The 11,751-nt window shown below is 39.8% G+C and overlaps 1 protein-coding gene across 1 annotated transcript in view; it reads right to left on the bottom strand.

Moving 5' to 3' along the window:
• Window positions 1-422: 422 nt before the first annotated feature.
• The window catches only part of RPS6KA5 (ribosomal protein S6 kinase A5), a 38,415-nt gene continuing 27,086 nt past the window's right edge, over window positions 423-11,751 (bottom strand). The window contains exon 17 of the mRNA XM_070753269.1: window positions 423-6,798. Within this exon, the coding sequence (XP_070609370.1) occupies window positions 6,559-6,798 (240 nt within the window). The 3' untranslated portion in view covers window positions 423-6,558. The remainder of the gene's footprint in view (window positions 6,799-11,751) is intronic.

Here is an 11,751-nt window from a genome sequence, read left to right as displayed (position 1 = left end):
CTTCGTTTCTTTACTCTGCACTCTTTCTAGAGTCTCAATATAGTAATGAGAACAGAGGTTTTTTTAAAAAGCCCTCATGGGTTTGCAAGTTTTCCAATAGTCTAGACTTCTGGGTTGGGAAGGGGATGATTGTTCCTGGCATCTTTGTGGTGATCACATGCCTTGGTCTGATGGTAACTCTGGACAGTAGTCTTTTCTCCTGTTTATTTTTCTTTGCAGCTTCCCTTCTCTGCCAAAGAAAAGATGTGATGAATCTTTTTCTTTCTAGTGGCATATCAGTATTTACTATATACCTTATAGGACTAAGCCACTGCTAGTTTTCCATCCCAGTATTAACAGTACCAACGGAACAGACAGTAATACTCTGGTGGTGTACATTGGAAGATCAATACCCATCAATAATTCAGTAAATTATATTTGTAGCATTTTATACATAGTTAAGTTTATTGTTTTGAAGGTAAAACAAATATATTTGAACATACATATAAAGTCTATCGCTTTTAGCGTAAAATCCACATACACAAAACATTTCAGCAAATTTACTGAAGATAAAAATATTTTTTGACAATTACATATTCCAACTTGATTTCTTTCTAAAGTTGATGCAACTCATTAAAGATTTGCAAAATGATAAACATTAAAACACATGTAAAATGCATGCATATTTGTTTTATATAGCTCCATCTAATATTGTCAATTCTGTAAATATAAAATAATTTAATTTGTTAATTGAGGAACTGATGAGCAGCAATGTTTATTGTGACAATAAAGCATCACATGAAGTTTGTGTTTATGGATATTATGAATAGATGCACATATCACATAAAGCCACAACTAAAATGAAGAGAAACTTCATGGATTTTTCTTTCATGAAAATAATTATTTAAGAGCCCCTATTCCAGTTTGCATAATTTAAGGCTAAATTCTAGCCCAGCTAGAATGAAATAATCCCAATAGTTTAAATTATTATTAACTTTTTTGTATATAAACCATATAATCACACCAGGAATAAATGTTAATAAATGTTCTTATAGTATACATATTAGATTTGCATTAGAAGAAAACTATATATTGAATAAGAATCCAATAAATGAATAAAATTAAACACATAAGTTGTAATGAAAAAATGTAAATGTAATGTAAAAAAAGGTTTTGCAATTTAAGAACAAATTATATTTAATTTATTACTGAAAGTAATAAATTAAAAAGAAATATTAACAGACATTTCTGCATCAGGCTCATTTGACAATAGACTGATAACCTGAAGCAGAAACTTCAATCAAATATTTTTCATCAAGTCAGCTTGTTATGGAAGAAACTGCTACCTCTGGATAAAAAATGGTTCCTGTTTTGGAACTCATATAATGTCTTCATGTTAGTCAATACTAACAGTTCTTTTTAATGAGTAAACATGACTCTATCTTTAAATAGTCATTCATTTACCTCAAAACACTAAGAATTATTTGGGAATTTTAGTTATAGGTTAATAGTTATAACAATTTAATTAATTGATTCCATAAGTTTTATAGTGCTAGTAGAACATTCCCACTTATTTGTTTTTCCTCTCATTTAACCTTTTAAATTTTATTTCATATTTTAATAAATTCTCTTCCTTATAATACTTCCTTTTAATTCTTCTTTTGATTGACTAACTACATAACCTCTGCACCAATCACCAAACCAATCACAATATAAAACACTTACCGTATCTTTAACTGATACATAATCCATGCAAGTGAACTATAGCATATGCTTGAAGGACTTAAACTCTGGAAACACCTTATACAGACACCCTATATTGGCAACCTACCAATTTTCTGAAGAAAAGAAAATAATTCACAAAAATATTTATATGAGAAAATTAAATTAAGATTTAAATAATCTTTCAAGTTTAGTAATGAATTCTTTCGAGGCACTAGTTATCCTAAAAACCCTTGAATCCTGTAGGAGTAACCAGCCACAACAGTCAGAGAAAGATAAGTATAATTATCTATATATTGCAAAGTTACCAGGTATGTATGGTAATTTAGGCAATGCTTATATGAGTTAAATCAGAGGTGGGTTCCTTCTGGTTTGCCCAAACTCACTGGTTCTATGACATCATGGAACCAGTTCAGTTGATGCCGGGCCGTGGACACTGCCACATTTTTTTTTGTTTAAAAAAAGTCCAGCACTGTGCACGTGGTCACATCTTGTTTTGGGCTTTCCCCCCCACTGTGCACATGCACACAGTGCACGCCCATGAGGCACAGCCACGCAGTGTGGAAGCAAACTGGCAGCGAGATAAATTAGAATCCACCCCTGGTTAAATTCAATGTCATATTTCTTTTCATTCCCTTCCTGCAGCCTTTGAATGCCACTTCAGAACTACTGTGAAAAGTTCTCTACTTTTTTGCAGCAGACTTGGTGACACAGGGATGGGGTAGTTTTTCTGCTAGTTGTGCTGTGCCTATTCCAGAAATGGATGGACACTTACTGTACATAAAATTTATGAAGGATGAGATAATATATAGACTCTCCAGAAGTATTATTTACATATACTGTATTGAATCATTAACCATTCCCTTGTCTGCTTTTACAGCAGTGGCAACAGAAGTGATTTTTATGCGTAATATATGGTATATGCAAAGATAATTTCATAAAGTGCCCTGCCAGCCTTAAAAAGAACATAGGTATGCACTGTCACTGAAGATGTGTTGGGAATAGATTGTATAAATGTCACATCTAAGAGATACTAGTATTCGGTGCCAATGTGACACCTTAAAATAATTATTCTACTTTAATTGTTAACTTTAAAATAATTTATTTTAATTATTGGATGCACATTAATTTATAATGTAAAACCAAAGAAAATAGCACATAAATGTTGCAACAGAAGTATCTGTCCTTTCCAGCAATTTTATTTTCCTGCTCTCAAAGTGCATTAAATGAACAATCACATTGGAATCACCTGAGGTCTACAGGAATAAGAAGTATGTGGTGCTCTCTTTATTTGAAGTAATTTATTTAAACATACTTTTCAATGTATTTTTAAAAAAAATATATAGCCTTTATTCAGAATTCTTCTATTAATTTTCTGATCAGTTTATTCTACTATATAGTGTTTTATTATATGAGGTTTTCTTTTACAAATGAAAATTAAAATAAATCCGAATTAAATAAATCTTATAATTAAAATAAATCTGAATGATTAATGCAACATTTCCTTATTGAAATATGTATCACCTTTCTCTATTACTGGTTTTAAAAAGCATAACTTATTTGCTAGTCCACCATCTTAATAAATTTGAGATTCTACCAATCTTGCAAGTATATCATCTTGTTTTTATCAACTACAATTAATGCCTATTTGCCTGCTGCAAAATTTTAAAGTTAAAGAATAACAGTTTTATGGATAATAAATTATTATCTGAGTTATCAACAGCATAACTATAGTGTAGTAGTAAACTTTTAGGAAAAGGGTGTGATAAATATCTCTGTGCTAGGCTAGCTAAAGATCTGTCCTTTTTAATAAAGAAAAAATAAAAATCTCAAATTTGTCATTTCGGTCAATGCAAACTGTTTAATCCCCCCAATGATATAAAGCATAAAGAAGCTATACCCAGCATCTCCCACTGCCTTACTTTTCTACTAGCAGGATAAAACCTTATATAAAAGAAGCAGAAATGTTGTTTAACTCTTGCATTGATCGTTTTATTAATAGCAAGAAAAAAATTGGTTTATATATGTGGGTCTAATTGTGAAAAATATAAAAGAACTTTGAAAACGTACCAGTTAATTTCTATTATTGCTCCATCAATTCCTCTAGATAAATTATACATACCAATAGACAAAAGTATATAACTGTTAATAATTAACTTTTAAATATAGTACAAATTTATGCATAGACCTAAGTTATCAATAATAATAATAATAATATGCAATTTACACTCATTTATGCTTGTATACATGAAAATCCCCTCTCCAATAGTATAAAGTTATAGCTCATCAAGCTTTCACAATAGCTGCCTGTGGAAAAAACAATGGAAATATATACAAAATCCTTTTCCTGAGAAATGCAAAACCATTACTTTTTTCATTTCTTGGTTTTTTATTTTCATGACATCCTACCAAATGTTTAAATTTTGATATTTTAAAAAATCCAATTAATATCTCAAAGATGTTAGACAATAAAAATAAATTGTCTATACCACATATAAATTTAATTGCATCAGAATTAAAATACCAAAATGTTGACATTTTGTTTAAAAATCTTTTATTCCATCTTCATTTTGAAATGGAAAGTGGCACACCATAACCAGATATTTATGTAATTTACTGAATACACCACTTCCATCTCTTCAAGATGCTTATTTGTATTATCATAGAAAAATGCTTGAAATGAACTCTACCTACAATAAAGTAAATCTAATTTACACTGAATTAGTAACATAATATATATGAACACAAATTAAGATCTTTGTGCTCTCTGCATATATAAAGATCGGAATAATCTAAACAGTTTTCAATATTATGCTGCAAAGTTTAACTGATGGGGTCCTTGATGCTCTCTGAGCTTTGGTTGTTTTCTTGCAGACATTTAATTATCAAACTAGGTAACATAACTTGCATCAATATATGCAATTAGCAACCCAATCCTACATCTATTTATTGAAATATCTCATGGAGTTAATGATGCTGACTCATGAATAAGTGCAGAGAACTGCAAGCTAAATAATTCTTTTCATTGAAACTCAAAGTTGTGCTACTTCACAGATAAAATGTAAGTGCTTTTAAATAGTTACCAATGCAAAATACTGTTCCCTCCCAGTTTGGATACATGCCGGTAGTTTACAGAAATAACTTGAATGCCTAACACAATATAGAAGTCAAAATATATCTGATAGAAAAACTGTTGATTCTATGTTTTACATATCTTGAAATTAAGATGCCCACAAAAAACCAGTAAATGACAGAAAGATTCACATTATGTTATTTCTCTAAAAATTCTTCATGAAAATATTCTCAGGCTTTTCTGCGCCCCCCCCCCCCCCCCCCCGATTTCCCTAAAGAAGTATGCAATAGATTTCTAAAAACTATAATAGATACAATTTTATAAATAAATTATAGTTTTCATAGAAAAGGAGTATTTGCATAGAATTTGGATTGTTCATTCTACAGTACAGCAAGATATTCCTAAAATCCACTAAGTGAGGTCTGATCATGCCAATATCTAGATATAAGGTTTACTTTATACAAATTGTCTCACTAAGTACCAGTAAGACTATTACCATATTTTTTTTTCCAGAACTGCAGCATGTGAGCTATGGAAGAGCTCTGCATATATTTATAAATCATGCTTCATAGTTTAAAATATTACCATTTAAAAATGCATCAGAAAAATCCATATTTATGAATCCAAAATATAGTTGTAGTGGAAAATTTCACTATAGTAAAACACAGTGTAGAGATATGAAGCACAGTGCTTGACAGAATATCCCCTTAATTTTCTAATGCAGAAATGCATTACAATATATCCCAGTGTAAAAGGAGCAAACTTAGATACATGATGTCTTGACATGAAAATATCAGAAAAATGTATTGCAAGATTAAATAATATAAGCAGCTCATAATTCTTATTGAAATCGCTACAGCAAATTACAGCATCTCCAACTGGTACTCACAATATAATTCAGTTACCGGTACTTATCAAATACAATTATAATACCAACTACACAGATGCATGATAGAGAATAAAAATCTCTTGAGTATTAAGCTATAACCCAACTGCCAGTTTTAATGCATTATGTATCAGCTTGGGTTTTTTGATCCACATGATAAAGGAATATAAAATTCTCAGAGAATATTTTTTATATTTAAAAATTCTCTTTCTCTCTTGCTCACTCTCTATCTCTCTAAATCAAGTTTTAAAATCCCAAATATTTTTTCTTACTAGAAAAATAAGTGGAAGAAATAAAGTTTTATATGGTCTCCAAGCTATCCACATAAATTATATGTTATGCAGGAACGTCTTCATATACTGAGGAAGTGGCTTGGGTAAGAAAATAGCTTCTGCACTGAAAGAAATAAGTTATTTTTAATCCTGGCAAATATATTGAAACACATCTTTGTTAAGAATTTTATACACACATGAATTTGTAAATTTGTACAATAAAATATATCTTATATAGAAAACTCTCTCTCTCTCTCTCTCTCTGCATGTACATACATATATTGCAAAAAAAATAATAATCCCAAATGTAATGAAAAGACTTGCAGATTTATGAGAACTTGTGAGAGTCTAAACAGGAGAGGCTCCTGGGTGCAGGATTATGCCACTGGATTAAAAACATCTTACTGTTGGAGATGCAGACATATTAAAATAAAACATTTTATATCACTTGTTTTTTTTAATTTTGATTCTGGTTACAGTCACAGTGGTATTTCAACATGTCCTATTTTGGCCTCAGATTAAAACAAAAAAAATCAGAAGGGGCAATTTATAAACATGTCTCATTACTGTATTCAGAAGAGCACAGGCATCAACAAATTTCAATTATTATTCAAGAGAACAGATCTTCAATCAGAGAATTGAAAGATATTATATGAATTATTGCTATCTATAGGATGTGTTGACTGCAGTGTTTTTGCAGAGGTAGTTTTACCATAGGTAAAAGAGGAAGAAGAATGAGAACTTTCACTGGAACTGCTGCGGGTCTCTGTGCTTGTGCTTGTCTTTTTCATCTTTCTTCTTTTTGCAAGAGGTGCCTTGTCAACGTTCTGGAGGCAAAATCCTTCCCTTTTATACTTGTTAAAAGCCTATTTAGAAGAGCAAAAACATTTCTTAGTTCTCTCTGGTTCCATCTGATCAAACTTCAGTCTTCTCTTATATATATGTTACAGTATATGTTTTTTCCTCCCAGTCAGCACAATTTCCCACGGAAGGATTTCTTAGAGTTAATTTCAAAATCTTCATATATTGTTTTATAAACACCCACAAAAAGTATTCTTTCAATCCATCTAGCCCTTTAAGTTAGCTTTTAATTTTCCAATATCAACTTCCAAAATGTTTCCAAGAAAATGACCTTGATTAATTTAGGGAGTTAGCAGTTCAGACTGATTTAAAGGTGAAAAGGCAGTAGAAGCAAAGCAGGAGGAGGAGGCTGGGAAAGGATAGAGCAAAATATGTAAGGGTGTTTAAGGTAACATATAGTATGTCTTATAGGTTTTTTTCCTAGCTGGTTATCTTTGTTAATGATGCAAGGAGAGTCCAGGATGGGTAATTCTTCAGTCTGATTGGTAGGGACTGAGTTTAATTTAAATATTAGGCAGGTGCCGCCCCCTTAGCCCTCCAGTGTAATTAAAACGAAGGAGCAGTAAAGTCCAACACATTTATTGAACCATATGAAAAACACAACAACCTTAAAGAAAGGAACCTTAAACCGTAATATGGCCCCTGGTCCAGAGCCGGGTGGGTCTGGACTCTCCTTGCAGTGCATCGAGAAGACCGTTCAGGTAAGTTCAACGGTCCTTCTCCAATGCACTTGCAAGGAGAGTCCAGGATGGGATATGCCCAAGAAAAACTCAGGGAGGGAGAAGGCTGGACCAGTGGCTCGGCAAAGGAACAAACCTCCTGTAGAACCCTCCTCCCAAAAGCCGCTTCTGATGAAGCATAGGAGTCTATTCGATAGTGCTTTATAAAGGTTGAAGGGGCAGCCCAAGTGGCCGCCCGGCAAATGTCCTCTAAAGACACCTGTGTCCTCCATGCCGTCGAGGTGGCAGCACTGCGAGTCGAGTGCCCCGTGATTCCTTGTGGCACAGGCGAACCTCTAGCTCTGTAGGCCTCCGAGATACAGTCGCGGAGCCAACGGCTGATGGCCTGGGAGGAAACTCTGGACCCCATAGATCTTGATGAAAAGGAGACAAACAAGGCTTCCGAAGCCCTAAAGGACTGAGTCCTGCGAATGTAGATTTTAAGGGCTCTCCTCACGTCCAGCTTGTGCCATCTCAACTCCAAGGGGTGAGTTCCATGGGTACAAAAATCCGGCAGCACGATGTCTTGTGCCCTGTGAAAAGTGGTATTCACCTTAGTCAGGAAAGCCGGGTCCAGCCGAAGGACCACCCTGTCCGGATGAAATCGACATAAGTCCGGTCGTGTAGACAAGGCCGAAATCTCTGAGACTCTCCTGGCAGACGTAATAGCTACCAGAAAGGCAGTCTTAAGAGTCAGAAGCCGCATAGAAACCTGTCGTAGAGGCTCAAATGGAGGGGCTGTGATGGAGTGTAGCACCAAGGACAGGTCCCATGACGGGAATCTATGAACGACTGGTGGTTTAAGATTAGCCACCCCTCTCAGGAAATCTCTTATCCATGGGTGTTTGCTCAAGGGGTGCTGATTGTCCATTGTAATGATGCTGGATAAAGCCGCCACATGCCGACGAAGAGTATTCGGGGCGAGGCCCTTGTCCAGACTGGCCTGCAGGAATGTCAGGACCATAGGCGGAGAAGCCGCCTGAGGTTCTACCTGTCTTTGTGCACAGAATGCAGAAAAAGCCTCCCAAGTGGCCTGGTAGATCCTCCTGGTAGAAGGTCTACGGGCAGCCTGTATAGTATCAATAACCGTGTCTGGCAGAGCATGACTCCTCAGCCGTTCCCGCTCAAGCGCCACACGGTCAGCTGCCACCACTGAGGCTCTGGGTGTGACAAGGTCCCCTGGAAGAGAGAGATCCGGTGGTCCGGAATCCGCCATGACGGAGCAATTGAGAGTTGCATCAGGTCTGCGAACCAGGTCCGACGGGGCCAAAAGGGGGCCAGTAACAGCACCTCTGCTTGCTCCTGCAATATTTTTCGAATGACTCTGGGTATGATGGAAACTGGTGGAAAGGCATATAAAAGACCCGGAGGCCATCTGAGGTGCAGAGCATCCACTCCTTCCGCTCCCGGGGATGGAAATCGGGAGAAGAAGCGGGGAAGCTGGGAGTTGAGACACGTTGCAAACAAATCCATAACCGGCACCCCAAACCTTCTGGTGATCTCCTGGAAGATCCCGGGTTCCAGTTGCCATTCCCCCGGATCCAGTGTCTCCCTGCTGAGCCAGTCTGCACAAACGTTCTCCACCCCGGAGATGTGTTCCGCTGAAAGCGATGCCAGATTCGTCTCCGCCCACCTGAAAAGAGACTCCGCCTCTGCCATCAGCCTCCGTGACCTTGTTCCCCCCTGTCTGTTGATGTGGGAACGCGTGGCTACGTTGTCGGTCATAATCAATACATGCTGATCCTTCACCAGGTGAGCAAAGCTGTGGAGGGCCAGTGACACTGCCTTCAGTTCCAAGAAGTTTATATTGACGTTGCAAAGGTCCTGCTGCGACCACAGACCCTGGGCTATCTGTGAGGAAAGATGTGCTCCCCACCCCCGCAGACTTGCATCGGTCGTCACCGTGAGGAATTCCTTTTCCAGGAAGGAGGAACCGCTGCTCAAGGCTGGAGACACCCACCACCGGAGAGACCTCCGAACCCTGGCGTTGAGGAAAACCCTCCTGTGAGAGTGGCTCGATTTCTGCTTCTGAAATGGGAGAAGGAACCACTGTAATGGTCGAAGGTGGTACCTTGCCCACGGCAGTATGCCAATGCATGACACTAGAGTTCCCAGGAGCCTGGACAGGAATAGCAGACTTGGGTACTGCTGGAGGCGCAGCTCTCTCACCAGCTTCCTGATGGTAGACTGTCTGTCCCGGGACAGAAAAACTTCGCCCAGCTGGGAATCTATCATTGTCCCCAAGTGGGCCAGACGGGTCGTGGGATGCAGGTGACTTTTGTCCCAGTTTATGGAAAACCCATGGTCTTGAAGGGTCTGGATGGTCAAATGTAAGTCTCTGAGAGCCTGATCCCGCGTTCTGGACAAAATCACGATGTCGTCCAAATACGCCATGAGGCGTACCGACTGACATCTGAGGTGCGCCGTAAGGACATCCAGCAACTTTGTAAATGCTCTTGGGGCCGATGATAGGCCAAAGGGCATCGCCCTGTACTGGAAATGTGCTCCGGCGATGCAGAATCTGAGAAATTGTCTGTGAGGAGGAAATATCGGGACATGGAGATATGCCTCCTTCAGGTCTATGGAGGACATGAGGTCCCTGTGGCGGATGGCTGCCAGTATTGATCTGAGAGAGTGCATCTTGAACCTCCTGTATTTGACATAGAGGTTCAAGCGCCTCAGGTTCAGAATCAGCCGCACTCCCCCTGACGACTTGGGGATGAGAAAGATCGCTGAGTAGAAGCCCTTGCCTTGTTGTGCCAAGGGAACCTCCTCTATAGCTCCAATGTCCAGTAAGTGCTCGACTTCTTTGTATAGGAGTCTTCTTCTCTCCCCATCTGATGGAACTCGACACGGGAGAAATCTGTGTGGTGGAGAGCAGAAGAATTGGGCAACTGTGGATACCGCCCAGGGGTCTGAGGACGTCGCCTCCCATGCTGCACGGAAGGACATCAGTCTTCCGCCCAGACAGCCGCTGAGCTCGGAGTCACTTCGACTTCTTGAAGCCTCTGCTTCCTCCTCTAAAGGGGCGGCGGCCTTGATAAGATCTATTCCTGTCAGCTTGGAAAGACCTGTCCGCCCGAAAGGACCCCTGGCCAAAGGAGCCCTGAAAATACGGCCTTGACGCCTGGGTGCCCATCGAGGAGGGCTCAGACCGAAAGGGCTGCCTCCGTTGATAGGGAGTGAATCTCCTATCCTGCTTCCTGCTTGCCCTAGGCATGACCTTCTTCTTATTTTTATCCTCAACGAGGACGTCGTCCAGGACCTCCCCAAACAGCTTCTTGCCTTTGAATGGGGCAGATGCCAGGCTCCATTTGGACTTAACGTCCGCCTGCCAGCTCCTGAGCCAAATGAGCCTACGGGAGGCCACGGAGGAGGCCATTGCACGGGAAGCAAATTTGGCGGCGTTGACCGTAGCGTCCGCCAAAAACTCCGTGGCCGCCAGGAGCTTGTTGAGGTCTTGGCGGAGTCTACTATCTTCCGGATTAACCCTGGATTGCAGTTCTTGGATCCAGAGCATCGTGGCCCTGTTGAAGAACGATGCCACCGAAGCGGCTCGAAGAGCCCAGGCCGCCATCTGGTGAGTCCTGCGTACCACATTTTCCGTTCTCTTGTCCTCTGCTCTCAGACCCTCTTGAGACTCTGAGGGAACCAGGGCATTGGACACCAGGCTCGTCACCAGTTTATCCACCACTGGGAACTCCAGCAGGTCCTCCATCGCCTGATCAAACGTATAGAATCTGCGATCCAGGTTAGATGGCCCCTGGGCGGCGGCTGGGTTCTCCCACGGGCACTGGATAGTCTCTCTGAACAGGTGGGAAGACGGAATGTGGACCGTCTCCTGCTTGGGGAAGACAAATAGGCCCCCAGCTGGTTGGGCCGTCTCAGTAGCCGCTGCCTGGTCCCCCTCACCTGCTTGCTCGATGGTCATCTTGGCTTTATTCAAAAGAACCCTGAAAAGGGACGACTTAAGATAGTCCAGGAAAACTGGGTGGTTCAGGGGGTTGCTCATCACCAGAGAGTTCATCCTCAGCCCCACTGAAATCGCCTCTAGATGACCGCTCCTCATCCATTGAGCCTTCCATGGAAAAGGTGACAGGGGCAGTCCAGGGGTCTCTAGACCTCATTGGAGGGAGTCCCACTGGAGACTGCTGATGCTGTTGAGTCCCCACAGCCACACCCTGGGTATAAGCTGTGGCAATGAGGTCTTGCAAAGACTGAGGCATACTCTGCCAGGCA

This window comes from Erythrolamprus reginae, chromosome 1 (genome assembly GCF_031021105.1).
Source record: "Erythrolamprus reginae isolate rEryReg1 chromosome 1, rEryReg1.hap1, whole genome shotgun sequence".
Taxonomy (NCBI): Eukaryota; Metazoa; Chordata; class Lepidosauria; order Squamata; family Dipsadidae; genus Erythrolamprus; species Erythrolamprus reginae.
The sequence above is the reverse complement of the archived record's forward strand: the minus strand, read 5'-3'. Positions and strand labels throughout refer to the sequence as shown.